The 16,121-nt window shown below is 32.2% G+C and overlaps 1 protein-coding gene across 1 annotated transcript in view; it reads right to left on the reverse strand.

Annotated features, from left to right (window-relative positions):
* Positions 1-637: 637 nt before the first annotated feature.
* LOC107398588 (uncharacterized) overlaps positions 638-16,121 on the reverse strand; it is a 35,242-nt gene continuing 19,758 nt past the window's right edge. The window contains exons 5-21 of the mRNA XM_064355072.1: positions 14,601-15,037; positions 14,146-14,543; positions 8,925-9,130; positions 8,649-8,829; positions 8,374-8,604; positions 8,019-8,327; positions 7,731-7,970; positions 4,492-4,707; positions 4,303-4,446; positions 4,108-4,253; positions 3,645-4,061; positions 3,532-3,594; positions 1,871-2,051; positions 1,676-1,822; positions 1,423-1,631; positions 1,020-1,372; positions 638-973 (exon numbers count right to left, since the gene is read on the reverse strand). Of these exons, the coding sequence (XP_064211142.1) occupies positions 690-973; positions 1,020-1,372; positions 1,423-1,631; positions 1,676-1,822; positions 1,871-2,051; positions 3,532-3,594; positions 3,645-4,061; positions 4,108-4,253; positions 4,303-4,446; positions 4,492-4,707; positions 7,731-7,970; positions 8,019-8,327; positions 8,374-8,604; positions 8,649-8,829; positions 8,925-9,130; positions 14,146-14,543; positions 14,601-15,037 (4,162 nt within the window). The 3' untranslated portion in view covers positions 638-689. The remainder of the gene's footprint in view (positions 974-1,019; positions 1,373-1,422; positions 1,632-1,675; positions 1,823-1,870; positions 2,052-3,531; positions 3,595-3,644; positions 4,062-4,107; positions 4,254-4,302; positions 4,447-4,491; positions 4,708-7,730; positions 7,971-8,018; positions 8,328-8,373; positions 8,605-8,648; positions 8,830-8,924; positions 9,131-14,145; positions 14,544-14,600; positions 15,038-16,121) is intronic.

Raw genomic sequence — 16,121 nt, forward strand, 5'->3', positions numbered from 1 at the left:
AGTTTAATTCTAAATTAAACTTTAATTTCGCTTTCTGTAAACCGACCGTTAATATTAACAAGAATAATAATTTCATTATTTAAACTTTTACAATTAATTTTATTATTTATTATTACATTGTTTTTATAATAAACGATGTTCTTTATCAAATACACCCTCGACTTGTTAGTTTTTTACTCGAATCACCCTGCTTTGTAATGTGCAAGAGCCTTTCCATTTTATATTTATCTTCTTTTATTTGTTTGAAATTAAAGCGATGACTTACTCTCAAAATCCGATTTAATCGCAATGAATTTTTAATTTACGATTAATTTAATTTTGAATAACCTAAACTCATTTTTTGAAAAAAATTAACTTCTTAACTTCTACGTCTATTAATAAATAAATTAATAAACGTTGTATTTTGTAAACTGTTGACTTTGTACAAAAACCCAGAATCAAGCCAAACTTTTGTTTTTAATGTTTTTAACTGTATATTCTATGAGACTTTTCAACTAAAAATTCAATTATTTTATTCCTTTTGCTAAACAATTCAAGTGCGATAGTCAAAAATTTTTATATTTTGAACGAAATATTTATCAATTTTCACAACCCTTCAGCTTCCACCCATCCACTCTCAGTGTCGGAAAACCGACAACTGCCGACAGTCGACTCTGTACCATTACTTCTCGTGCAAGCTGTACGTATATTCATGGAATATTTGCAGGATGGGGCCGGTGAAAAATATATTTTTTTGTCAAACTTACAGAAACATCCCTCAGGATGTAGCCGCTTGCACTCTGTTCAATCATTAATCGAATTGAATTAAAAACGTTAAAATTTTGATTATATGACATGAATTCTATAAAAATAACTCTGGTTTCTGGATTTATCCACTCATCTTGAAACATTCTCAAAAAATTAGCCACAGAATTGTACGCTTTACGACCCAAATAATAAATATATCCACCTCCAGTGTAAGTAGCGAATTCACCTAAAATAAAAAAAAAACTTAAAAGATTTTATTTCGAGAGAACTACCGATGGCAGGAGAAGAGCCCGCTTCTGCTCCAGTTTGATATTTCCAAACATTACGAAGTCGGTCATGAGTGGCAGCAATAGGATTATTAACTGATTGTTTCCAACCCACACCGAAAGTTTTAGTTTCGAGGAATCTAATAGAATATTCTGGCCAACAAGAAGTGTTTAGGAAACGCATTCTTGGTGCCACCTCGCATGCATTCGGTTCAATTCTCTGCTGTCTCATTCGAACCACTCCGAGGTATTTATTTGCCACGTCTTTCATCAATGCCGGTTCGTAAATCGAGAAATTGTCATACCATTCTGATGCGTGAAGAACTTCGATTAAAGTTAAATTAATGTATTCATAGATTCTTAAACAAAAAACATTGTTTCTTAGGTTAAAATATAAAAATATTTTTACTTTTCCAATTCATCCAAATTTTCAAACGTAATACTTCTAGTGTGTAAACCTGTAAGCAAGTCTCTCATATCATTTTTAGAAACAACCATAAGTCGGTCCTTGTTTGCCAAAACTACAACGTATAATATAACGATGTAGATGCTAAACATTAAGAGATCTTCAAATTCGGAAATGATTGAATATCGATGAATCAGCCATTTTTGTACTTTCTACAAAAAACGCTAGAAAAAATATGGAAATGTTGCAAACTAACCTTAAATCGTTTTTTCTTTATAGGTTTGTACAAGTGTTTAAAGTAAGGTCTTAAAATCATATTTCCAAATTTGCTACGCAAATACTTTCTCTGGTATTCACTAGTCTGCAGTATGTATTGGTACAATTTTATAACGTTATGTTTTTTCTGCAATAAATTATTATTATATAAATCGTTTATGTTTACAATTGTTACAAAGGAATTTTTCATGAACAAATTCTGAATTACAGCAAATATGATTTCGTATAGAAAAATATCAAAGGCTATTCCAATTAGACAAGAAATAAGCCAACATAAACTACTGTAGTATGGCACCCAAAAACCATAGACCGTCAAAAATGTTGTTGAAATAATTATTAAACCAATAAGGAGTGACCTAAAATACAATTCACTATAGTTATAACTTAAACACAATTTTTTTTCTAACTTGGTTACATTAAAATTCAAACTTAATATAACAGAAGAGAAGAGAAGCTTTCGACAATATCAGGCATTCAATTTTATTTCGAAGTGTTACTTACTTACAAGTCAAGTCAAAAACTAACTATTCTCTAACTTTATGACGTTTAAACCAAACTTAAGAAACATAAGATGGTACAGGGTGACTCAGCAGTGTGTCTATAACTTTATGCTATTTGAAATATTACAATTCTGTTTTTATTGTACGATAGATCGACTTAAAGCCCACAAACTAAAAATATTTTTATTATGCACAAGGTGTTGTATACAGGCTGGTGCACTAAAGTTATATTTTTTTAAATGGAACATCCTATATATTTTTGCATAATTAGATTGTACGCAAAAAAATATTGTAACTTTATATAAACTATTGTGAGTCTATCTCTTTACGTTTCGGAATTATTCAACTTTTCGTTATAAAAAAACCAATTTTTGAAAAATCACTGCAAAGTAGCTTATGAATATTTTCCGATAAATTTGCAACAGAAAAATTCAGAATATCTGGTATTTTTAGCAAATGGACGACTTTTAGTTAAAGTACGCAGATAATATACAGAGTGTGCCAAAACGCAAAAAGTTGAATAACTTATTTTTTTCAAATGGAACACCCTGTATTTTATTAAATGTATCGATAGCATTTTTGATACGCTTTCTAACGGTATAAGGTTTGCATAGCAAATTTAAAATATTTTTCGAGATTTTTCAAAAAAATATATTTTATTACAAGAAAATTTGTTAGCTTAGAATCTGATAGTCAAATGGTAATTAATTTTTTGATATGTACTAATGTGATTAATTACACAAGTAATCTAATTATTACCTGATACATAAATAAATTTCACTTATCAAGAATTAATAATAAAATAAATAAAAAATTATTTTTATTTTTTTTGAACACTTTAAGAAATATTGTAAATTTGCTATAAAAACCGCATATCAATTGAAAGCTTATGAAAAATGCTATCGATACGTGTAAAAACATACCTGGTGTTTTAATTAAAAAAATTATTTATTCAACTTTTTGCGTGTTGGCACACCCTGTACATTATTTCCGTGTTTCAAGTAAAAGTCGACTATTTCCTAAAACTACAAGGTATTCTGAATTTTTCTGTTGCAAATTTGCCGAAAAATATTCATAGGCGACTTTGCAGCGATTTTTCAAAAATTGAAAAATCCAATCATGCAAAAATATATAGAATGTTCCATTTAAAAAAATATAACCTTGGTTCACCACCCTGTATACAACACTCTGTGTACAATAAAAACATTTTGAGTTTGTGGACTTTAAGTCGCTTTATTGGATAATGAAAACATAATCACAATATTTTAAATAATAAAAAAGTTATAGACCGATTATACACCCCTGGGTCACCCTGTATTTATGTGTTTATACTTACCAACAAGCAATAGTCAAAATAAATGCTACCGTATCATTCTTCCACTTTTGAAATTTAGATAATCTGAAACATTAATAAAAACTTGTGTGTTTACAATCACATTTGTTTAGTACCGAAAGCCCCATATTAAAAAAGAGTGAAGCACAAACGCAGAAAATGAAGACACAAAAGCGACCAAAACTGTAAAGTCATTTACTTCGAGCGCTACATAAGTGTCTAAGCAGTCTCTTAGAAGAATTTCTGGTAGTCCATAACATAAAAGTGTGAGGAAATAGATTGTTAAAAGTGTCGACAAGATAATGGTTAGTTTCTGAAGATATGAAATGTGTTCCTCTTTTTGACACAAGTTCCAAACGTGAAATCTTTGAGACAAATTTAGTTTGTTTTTATTCAGTAATATTGATTTTTCTTCTCTGAACGGTTGGACCGCACAATAAGTGATACCTTTTACGACAGAAAATTTGGTTTCGACTTTGAATCGCCATTCATTATGTTGTTGCATATCGAAGACGTAAATGTCGCGACAACGCCTGAAAATTATTTGTGTATAAATTATTCTGACTTTTTCTATAATACCATGTGGGATTCACTCCGAGTGAATCAAACCATAGTTCCATTTCTTTAAGTTCACCTAAACTGCTTTCTGTACTTAGCAGAAACATATCTTCTCCGAATGATTGAAGTAACGACTTTTTGGGGTCAGGATAATTCAAGACATGTGGCTACAAGTCGGTAAATGAGCCTTAAATTAACCTGCATTTTAATACAAACCTCACTAGATTTCTTTGCTCCATGGAGTTTAATAGTTACATTAGATGAAGTACCAGCACCGACTCTGAATCCGGTTTTAACAGTCAATAGATACGCAAAGCGATGCTTTGTATTATTATCAGCTAAATAATACACATTAATTTTCTAAAAAAAAATTAAACATTGAATTTTGTAAACATTATTTTATACCTTTTTTGGTAACAAAATTAATAGTAAAAGAGAGCAAAATAGAAACATTGTCACAGCAACTGTTATGCAAATAATTTGGTTTGAAACAAGTTTTAATTTCAAGTTTGGGGCTTGTATTGCTTTTTCCAGAAACTTTATGTTTTCAAAATATCCAGCAATGGCAGAGAAATGGTAGCACATACAATCGACCATAGTACTATTTCCATTGTCTCCAGGCTAGAAGAAATGCGTATACATGTACCTATATCGCGGTAATTTTTAGAGGAAAAAAAGGAAAGGTATTAATAATAATAATAATAATAATAATCATAATAATAATAATAATAATAACAATAATAATAATAACAATAATAATAAGAAGAAGAAGAAGAAGAATGAGAAGAAGAATACAAAGTATTTTGTATAGATCAAGAAAAGTGTAGGTACATCATAGATCATAAAAACTTCTATGAAAATGTACCTCAATCGTATAAAAGGACTTGATTTAAGTTTTGATTTTTTTTAGCAAAACTTCGAAAGCTGTGCTTTCAATTCTATCACTTGTAGTTTTTTTTTAGGGTGAAAATCATTTTGATAGTTATATCCTGGTTTAAGGGTAGCTTATTTGAAATCAACCAATTTTGGATTTTCTCGTACTGTACTGACATACGCGACTTAAGACAGAGTAAACAGAAGTCAGACAGACCTATATTAATATTAGCGTCATCTGCAAAGTGTATTGAATTAACCTCAGGTACAAATATTTGCAGATCATTAATATACAAAAGAAATAGAAGTGGCCCTATAAAGAACGTTTGTGGGACAACATGTTTAACTCTAATTTCAGCAAAAGATTTACCATTTACGCTAACTTTTTGAAAGCGATTACTTAAGTAAGACTGAATTAGATCAATGCAGCAAGAACTAAAATTATAGCAAAATAGTTTTCTAATTAGCGGAACGTGAGAAACAATATCAAAAGCCTTACTAAGATCAAGAAATAGTGCCATATAATATTTTTTACTTTCGATACAATCAACAACATTTAATAACCGCTAATGTAGTAAGTAGAAGAACGTTTACGATCTTTTTTTGGTATCTAAAAACAGTGTATCATAATACAAGTCAATAAACTAAGAAACGTACAAACAAACAAAAAATAAACTTACAAGTCACTAAAATTACAGCGAAAATATTCATCAAAGTCATAGACACAAATTCACAATTAAAAAATATTTTAGCTTTCTTTTAAAAACATATAAAGGTAAATTACAAAAACTAGTTGACAACATATAAAATTTAGTGCAATAATGTCTTGGTCCAGTTTGGTTCCCTTTTAGGCTAATGAATTTTGGAATGAGTTTGTCACCAATACGAGTATTATAAGCATGGTTTTCAGAATGGTATCGAAAAGTTTGGGTACTTTGTTTCACATAAAGCAGACAGTGGCATATATATAATGATGGTAAAGTCTAAATTTTTTGAGTTCTAAAAGTAGATCTACAGTCTGCTCGATATTCTAAACCACTTATAATTCGAATTATTCGTCTCTGTAATGAGAACAATCGATGCCGACAAGAAGAATGGCCCCAAATTAGAATACTATATGAAAGAACTGACTGAACAAGGGCAAAGTATGCAACTCTAACAGTTGATAGAGATATATTGTTCACTAACTGTCTAAATAAAAATGTTAATTTGCTTAGTTTCGTTGCAAGCGTGTTACCTTGATGGTCCCATAGTAACTTGTCATCTATAGTGATACCTAAATATATTAGTATACCTTTTGAAACTTTCATCAATGTTACTGCAGTTTTTTAATGTAAACAACATATCAACTGTTTTTGTTGTATTCAAGCCCAGTTGATTCGAAGAAAACCATTTGCTGGCCAACAATTTCGCTTGATCACTGTTTGCTGTAGCTGTGTCCAAGGTCTCACCACTGTTGAGTAGTGACGTAACATCCGCAAATAATGTCACTTTGGTGTTCTTTAAACAATATGGAAAGTCATTAACCTATATTAAGAAAAGTAAAGGACCCAAGACAGATCCTTAAGGGACACCACACTCGACAGGAAGACTCTCAGACACACTATTTTTAAAGTTGACACTTTGTTGTCGATCACTTACATACGAAGATAACAATTTGCAACTATTTGGAAGCATATTATAGTAGAACATCTTGCGAACTAATATGGTATGAGAAACACAATCAAATGCCTTACTTAAATCAAGGAATGTGGCTTTTGCAAACTTTGCATTTTCAAAACAATCATGAATCTCGTTCGTAAAGTCCGTAATGGCATCAACTGTGCTTCTTTGTATTCTGAAACCAAACTGATGTGGACACAACAAATTGTTATCTTCAAAGTGCCGTGTCAATTGCTGGACTAAGACTTTTTCTAGTATTTTTGAAAATATTGGTGTTAACGAAATGGGTCAAAAACTGTTAATATCATTTTTGTCAGATTTTTTATGAACAGGTGTTATTAGATTTTTTAAGACATTTAGGAAAAGTAGATGTTCTTATACAGTAATTAATTAATTTAGTAAGAGGAGACAAAATAACGTCCTTTACTGTTTTCACAATATCTTTACTGAAACCATACCAATATTTACTCGTACTATTTTTCAGAACAATAATTGCATCTCTTACTTGAAGAACCAAAATGCGGGACTTTTACATTATTGTTATAACACATACTTGTAAATACAATAGGATCACAGTCAGATTTTGGAACTTTATCTATCACAGTTTTCGCAACATTAGTAAAATATACATTAAAATCATCTGCAGTAATATCACAGTCACTCATATCACAGTTTATGTTCCGACGACGTTTTGAATTTATTACAGTCCACATGGCACCAGAACTGTTTTTAGAGGATTTTATAAAGTTATCATTTGCCTTAATTTTGTCGTTTTTAATAGCCATTAAAATCCAAAATTATTTGGAAAGAGAATTTCATTTTATCCAAGTAGCCTTCCAATTATTTTGCAAAAAATGGGCAACAAAGATATTGGACGATAATTGGTTATGTCATTAGGATCACCTTTTTTAAATCTTGGTATAATTATTGAAATCTTCATAGTGGTTGAAAAAACTATATCATCAATACAGCAATTAATTAGAAAAGAAAAAGAATGGAGGGAAAAGGAATGAAAAGTCAGCAAAAGAAAAAAAATAAGGTAAGCGAAAAAGCTTAAATAGTTTCTCTAGACAAAAATAAACAAATCTTTAAAAATTACATCTACGTACATAACATGTCAGCTTCCATTGATTTGCTTTCATACTCCATCGAATACAGTTTGTTACTTTCGAATGTACGTTGTACTTTATTGGAGTTGATGACTTGTTATCCACAGACACGATTCCAACGTACACTAAGACATCGTAGTCTTTTCTATTAACAAACGAAGTGTTTAGGCTGTCAAATTCATTAACAGTACCGTTGCCAAAATCGTCCATAGTTGGAAATTTAAAATAGGTTGTTATAAACTGTTTCAAACAACAATTAACTCAAATAAAACATAAAACTTTACCTACTTTTAAAGAACTTGTTTGTGAAAACGCAAAAAACTGAACATGCAGCGTCCTCCTTTTCGGGACAGCAAACTGTAACACTTGTGGACAAGAAGATCTTCCACAATCCTTCAAAATTCTAAAAGTACGATTTCTTGTTTTTTCAGCAAAAACAAAACCAGGTCTTTTAGCAAAAAAAATCTCAACTGGTTGAAAAAACTCATAAATACGTTTCTTGCAAGTTGAATGCCAAAACTGGACAATTGCTATATTTGTCGCGACACAAGTGTGGTTTGGGTTCCACCATAATATATCTTGCTTCCAGATTGTCAACTAAATTTTTTTTTCGTAAATTCAATTAAATTTTGCTACAAGTTACCAAAACGTCAAAGGAGTGAGTTTCGTTGGCAAAATCTTGAGAGGGAATTAAAACAACTCCGTCCGAAGCCAATTTAGTGACAGCTATTTCCTTTCCTAAGTCTTTGAGAACGAGTGTTGTGTCGTATTCTCCTTCAGTTTTTATGACACCTTCGCCGATGGCTGTTGTAAATGCGAGTGCTTTTGCCATTTTCATGGACGCATTTAAAGTTTTCCCAGTTGCGTTTCTTAACTAGTGCACAAGTGAAACTATGATCAAACAAATAGTTAACTTACATTATTAAGGTCATTGTAATAGTTTGGACCATGGTCTTCATAATCGGGATAACTTTCAGTCAGCACTGATTGATCCACCTTCTTCTTAGCAGGAGGAAATCTACTTGAAACATTTAGTTTCACAGGTTCTAGTATTTTGAGATTTTCTTTAGCATGCGACTTTAAACACCGAGACACAAACCTAAACATAAAATATTTGTTAATCGGTTAAGAAATTTGCCAACTAACAGTATTGGGCAAAATGTAATTTGTAATTCCAATACTCTGCCAACAAACCTGGCAAGTGATTTCGATTTGTCAGACATGGTAAGAACATTTTTCTTCTTCTGCATCACTTTCAGCATCTTGTCTGTTATCGTGTCACACACACTTGTTGCTATTTTGGCAATTTCTGTATCTGTTTGTGGTGGAGACTTAAAATCATTCAATCTCGTTAACGTTTCACCGATTTTCAAAATATTAGAAGCTCTTGTAGCAGGTGTCTACAAATTGTTGTTATACAGGTGTCCGGAAAGTCGCGCACCTCGTTGAAAGTACTGAAAAAATGTTAAAAAAAAATCCCACATGCACCGTTTTTACATCCGAGCCTACACAAATTTTGAAAAAAGGCAACACTGCTCGAAGATACACATAAAAACTGAAATTAAAAATTATAATTGAAGTCTTGGATACCATTACAAGACGTTAAACACATTTAATTTATAGTGTTCAAACCACTGCTTACGCCGTTGTAGTATGTAGTAGTCGGATTAGTTCGCCCATTATCGTAATTTTTATTTATGTTATTGAATGCAACAGAGCGGTGGACAGTTTTATTTATTGTAATATTTTAAACACAAATAAACAGAACGGTGGACATCGTTATTTATTGTAATATTTTAAACACGAATAAACAAAATAGAAAAAATTAGTAGAATCAAAACTAAAACAATACACTAAAAAATTACAATAAATGCTCAAAGTTTTGTCCATCTACTTAGAGGCAAGCATTTGCTCGACGAGAAATATTAGCATGCACCGTTTGAAATATTTCCGGAGTGATTGTAGCACTAGCGGCACGAATTCGGTTTACCAAATTCTCACGAGTTTCAGGGACTCCAGGTCGGTAAACCATATTTTTTAAATGTCCCCACAAAAAAATCCTAATGGTGTAAGGTCAGGAGAGCGTGGCGGCCAGGCTATAGGACCACTTCTTCCGATCCAACGATTTTCAAAATTTAGGTTTAACGGTGGTGTTAAACATCATCGGTTTAACCATTCCCTAACTTCAACCGAAAAATCTACTGGAGCTCCATCCAACTGCAACCACTGAAGGACTTGGATAGCTACCAAAGGAAGTTCGTCTAACATTGCTTGGAAAGGGCCCGTTAAAAAATTCAGAAAAACATTTCCGTCAACTCGGAGGGAAAGAATGAAGGACCAAGAATGTGATTATTTAATATTACTGCCCAAACATTAACTGAAAAGCGGTCCTGAAGTCCCATCACACGCATTACTCTGGGATTTTCAGTGGTCCAATAATGATTATTGTCCTGCGTGAACGTTGCCCCATCTGTCCACAAAACACTTTTCATAAAATCCCTATTTTCTTCTATTTGTTGAAGATGCCATCGACAATAAGTTCTTCTTCACGAAGCGCCTGCACTTTAGTGCATTTTTTCCGATTTTAGCACTTCGTGGACGATTGATTTGGGTAGTTCAAGTTTGCGGCCAAGTTCTCTTATACTAATTGTAGTGTGGTTCTGGACTTCCTCTAAAATTGCATCTTCTGCAGCAACGGTTTTCGTACTTCTGGGCCGACCAAGTTCTCTTGGTAAAGGCTCCAAACGACCAGTTGTTCGCATTCTATGGTCGAGTCTAAGAATAACGTTTGTGTCTGGATGCCGTCGATTTGGCTATTGTACGGCGTACTGACGAGCGGCTTCACTTGCATTTCCAGCATATTCACCAAACAAGAAATACATGTTGGAAAACGTTTTAATTTTTCACTGACACTCACAGACGAAACGACAATTTTAATGATACCATAAACTTATTGTGAATGGGTAAAATTTGGTTCTTGCGTGTAAATATACAGGAGAAAGTATTCTCAAAGGCTTATTTATCGGTAATGTCATCCGTAAGTAAGAAAATACACGTGTTAACCTAAATATGGAAACACACCAGTGGCGTCGTAACGTATTCTGATTTTCCGCTTTGATACTGAATATTTTTGAATATTGTAACTCTGACTACATGTCATAAGATAGAATTAGAAGTACTTTAACTAAGGCAATTTTTTTTAACTCGAATACATAAATTATTTCTGAAACTCGTAATGTTTTTTCAATTGTTTGCCCCTTGAATACGAGCGGAAATTGAACAAGGAGTAAACTTCCTCTTGCCCCTCACTTCACTCGCCCTTACATGTTGGCTTCAAACAACCTGCCTATAGTAATATTTTTTAAATTTTGGTCGAATGTCGTAAAACGTTGTTGTTTTTCTACGACTGATCCAGAAATACTGATTAGATTATATTATATTAGATTTAAAAAAAACTGGTACATAGAAAAAGTCTTTGTCTTGATGAGTTCTACCACTGGATAAAATTAATGTACTTATTTCGCTTACATCCTATATACCCTACATAAATAAAATCGAATAGAAAGAGGTTGTTTACTGTTGTAGGAGAAGACTACAGGCCGAACTCATAAATTAGATTGGCGACTATAGAGCAGAATATTTCAGAAATTATTTAATTGAAAAAAAAAACAATTATTGGAAAAATATTTTAGAATGAAATTAAATTCCAGTTTTGAAGTTCAGGAGCTTTCAGAGTGCGGATGCATATAACCGTTAGCAACATACAGGATAATTCAAAATCAAAAGTCTTGGACCATCTTTTGGGTCAAAACTGACTTACAAGTTCCTATGAAAAAAATTGTTTAAACTTTGTTGTCAAAGTTACAATATAGAAACTCTATTATAAACAAGCACTGTAACCATGGTTTTATCTGAACAACAATGGTTTGTGCTAAGTGTTGCCAGATTTATCATCATTGTTGACTCAAACATTTTGTTAACATTTATTAAAGAATTAGGAAAAGTTTCTTCAGTTTTTATGTTATAAAGTTCTTTTATTCAATATCAATTATACCTCAAATGAATTTGGATCCAAAATAGTAGTGCAAACACCCTCATTTTTGGCAAATAATTTTTACTCTTTGCTTCATCATATCTTCAACAATAAAAGACTTATGCCCGGTTGCACAAAACTCAAATTAATCGGCCATCATATGATGGTTCGTCAATCATCCATTAGCAAAAAAACAATTTGGCAACAAGGCCTTACGCCTTGAATTTGTCATTTGATACACATTTGACAGCATGATTTTTTTTATTAATATTCAGAAATAAAATCAACTAGACGCCATCTGGTGATGACTTTTGAACTATGTCGAAAACAGTAGAGAAATTTTAAATTCGACATTTAACTGACATTTAATGAATTGTTCAACAATTTGCGTGTATAGTGTTAATTACTTACAATAGAAAGAATCACTTTAAAAGTACGTGGTGGTAAATACTAGCGTTGACTTTGGTTCTGTAGTTTTTCGTGGTATAAAGTGTTTATTGTCGGAACTTTAAAGTGGATAAAAAGTAAAAAATATTTAGATTTTGATTATAAAGTGTTTTCAAACAGTTGTCTAATTAAAGATTATAAGTAATGGATCACAGCGAACACAAAGTTTGGCTCAAGAAATCAATAAATTAGTGAAGTGTGTGAATTTTAGCTTAGAATTTTCCACTGAAAAAATAATGAAATGCTGCGGTAAATCTACAAAGCTACAATAAAAATTAACAAACGCTGATACATTTAAACGTAAATTATGCCAAAAGGTAGGCTTTTCAATGTCTTTGTAATAATTTTCCAATAAAAAAGTGAACCAAACAGTCATTCGTTATTCGTGTTTTCCTCGTCATCTCTCATTTGTCAACATAAGTTTCTTTCATCAAAGATATAATAATCATTCCGCATAGGCAATGCAATAATTGTGAAGCCCCAAAATTCGTACAACGCTCAAAATATACGAATAAACATTTTCCCGTCATTTATGGTTACTGTTGTCGACCTAGCTCAGTGGCGCCCCCAACGGTAATTTTACTTCCGAATTGTGTTTTCTCGGACTGTGGGTTTTACTCAGTGCTTTACTGGACGATTTAACTCAGAAAGTTCTGTATGGTGCAGACAATTTATGGTGCCAAAAATGATGTTTGTGGTCTTGTGTTGATTTGTTAATTCTAGTGATATGAGTTTATGGAAAATTTCTTGACCTAAAGGGTGCAAGAAGCGAAATTGGCGTTGTGAAATTTTGACGTGTTCGCGAACTCTCCAGTTTTCTTTTTTCGGAGGTTTTTGCCTTGCCACTAAGTGCCAAGGAGGTACCAAGAAGCGATTCCTGAAGGCGAAACAAGGGAATAGCCTTAAGGGTAGATGAAGTTAGGGCGTAAAGGAATCTACTCGTGTTTATTACCAAAATCAATAAATCTTGATTTAAACATTGGGGTTTTATTTCAACTAAAACTAAAAAAGTTTTTGCATTTTTTTGTTAAGTTATTAGAACTGCTGTTTAAAAGTGAATCATGCGCATTGGCACATTGGGAAGCAATAAAGTAGATAACATGTTATTGGTTAAAAAATGAGTTATTCCTCGAATTGTTCATTGAACAAACGATATAAATTCATGTGTGAGCGAGTTGTGTTGTGACTTTCTGTGATAACCCTACAAATGTTCTACAAAAGACAAAAAACCAAAAACGCAAAAAAATTTAAAATTTTGTTTGTGCACTGCGAGATTTGATTAGTTGCGTTTTGGTGCAATTTTTACTCTGGTTTTTATTTAAACTAAAGCGCTTTTTACACTCATGGTTAACCAACATCTCAAACAGATTCTCAAGATCTCTGATTTTCTGCAAGGCCTCTCAGACACTTCAGTCATTTGCACATAACCATTCTCATCCAATAAAATAAATTCAAGGTTTTCTTCTTTAATTCTTGTTATTGTCTTACCCCTTAGGTAATGGTTCAGTTTAGTTAATGAAATTTTATCATAAACACCTTAAATTCTCAAACAACAAGTGTTAAAGACGGTTAATCAGAGATTAATCGCCCGTCGTTCGGCCATCAAATTGATGATTCGTTAATCACTGATTAACTATGACATTTGCCTTGATTTGCGTTTGTGAACGGAAAACAGAGTTAATCAATGATTAATTGACAATTATCGTTGACGTTCATCAAATATTTGATGAGAGATTAATCAGCCGTCAGCAGGGTTTTGTGTTGCACAAAATTTTTGATGGACGATTAACGCTTTGTTAATGCCCAATTATCTTTTGTGCAACAGGGCATTAGATTTTTTTTAACATTTTTCTTAGAGTCTAAAGCATCGCCCAATGATGTGCGACTTTCCGGACATCCTGTACATCTAAAATGCAAAATCATTCGAAAACTTACATCAAGTAGGTCTTTGGTGGCTTGGATCTTTAAAGTTCGAATAAAGTCATTAAAAACTGGATCATCATTTTTAGTATCTGTAAGTTCTTCGACCAGAGAAGTCATGATTTGCATTGCTTTTTTTCTCTCAACCGGATCTGAGCTCTTTGCTAATTCTTTAATTGACTGACTTTGTGTTGTGCCACTGTACAGATTGTTGACTATTTTTATTACTTCTGTTGAAGGTTTATTAGTTAGACCTGGAGTCACTTCAACATTAAGGAGAACGGTTGTTGGCTTATGGCTGCCTAGAGTTATTGTCAGTTCAAGTTTCTTGTTTGTAGAAGGTGGCAGCACAAATTTCTCTCCAAAAACGTCAGGGTAATAACCTTCAGTAACCGTCACAGTTTTCGATGAATCTGTGAAAGATAAATTTCAATAAAAATTTGCATATAGCATGAGTAGTTATAATATACCTTTAGTGTCCACATACTCCAATTTGTAATGGTTTCGTTGATTAGGCGGTGATTGAACGCACTTGAACGAAAATGACGTTTTGAGTGATTCGCCTTTTTTAGGTGTTACTTGACAATCTTTGACTTCAGGAGATCCTACGTATTCTATAATCATACTCGAATATCCCTTTCTTTTATGTCCGGCTTTTAAAGTAACGCTTATGTTGTAAATGCCGGGTTTTAAAACGTTTTCTTTAATAACAAATTTGCGACCCTGTCTACCAAACCGGGTGCCAGTCTTGTAGTTAAAAGTAAATTTTGGATTTGTTTTAGATATTATTGTCCAGACAAGATCGTTATCCGTCACAAATTTACAACTTTGACGACAGGATGCTTCGAGAAATGTTGAAGTTCCTGTCACTGTTTCGGCGGCTACTGGAGGGCAATTTTTATGGCATCTAAATAAAAAGATTTAACATTCAGATTACAAGTTGACTATTGCTAAAACTATGCTAGAACAAAACATTGACACAAACACCCAAAATAAAAATAACACGCGCATTCTTAAATCATCAAAAATTGCATGTCAACCTTTGAAATAATTGAGGATTTTTTGTTGTAAATGGTTGATTATGACACGGTTTCACCAATATGGTAGTAGTAGTAGTAGTAAAATAAATCTTAAGAGAAGTAACAAATAAAACAATTTGAGAAAAGGTTAAAAACAAATTTGTTAGTTTGCTTGCAAATTTAATGTATTATTTGTTTAATAGTTTAATAGTTTAAGAGAAGCTGGTCCGGACTCGAACTGAAAACTGATCCTTGTGTAAAATTTTCTACTAAATTTTATTCTGTAGGTCGCATTTCGATTTGGAATTGTCTTGATTATGAAAAAGACGTTTTTCTGAAAATTTTTGAAAAACTAAAATTGCGGAATTTTTGTAATTACATCGTCATATTTTCCATCTGAATAAAGCTAGAAACTTCATTTTTTGCACTAGATTCCTCAATAAACGTAGATTTTAACGTATACTGGGTGTTCCGTTTTTATTATTACAAATTCAAACAGATGGTAGAACATTCAGTTTTAAGCCAAAAGTTTTCAATAAACATGTACGGAAAAATACTTAGTAAGGGAGCTACACTCTCTCAAAAGAGTGCTTCTTTTAGTAGGTTTTCCTCAATATTTCAGAAACTATTACAGATAAAATTACAAAATTTGGTACAGTTTATAACATATACACGCCTAATCAAACTTGGAGATCAAATGTAAACATTTTTAATTGGGGGCGTTTCACGTAAATTCCGTAGTTTTTTACACAAAAATAGTCTCTTGTGTTATTTCGATACAACTCATCGTTTTTGAGTAAAATCTGAACTTAACTGTGACATTAATGGTGCTGTTTCTATTTTTTATGATCACCTCTATAAGGCTCGTGATATATTTGTTCCAGTGAGGTCCAGAATATCCTCTACTTAAACTCCATGGTTCACTAGCAGTGTTATTAAGCTTATTAAATTTAAAAAACTAGCTCATAAGAA

This window comes from Tribolium castaneum, chromosome 2 (genome assembly GCF_031307605.1).
Source record: "Tribolium castaneum strain GA2 chromosome 2, icTriCast1.1, whole genome shotgun sequence".
Classification (NCBI taxonomy): domain Eukaryota; kingdom Metazoa; phylum Arthropoda; class Insecta; order Coleoptera; family Tenebrionidae; genus Tribolium; species Tribolium castaneum.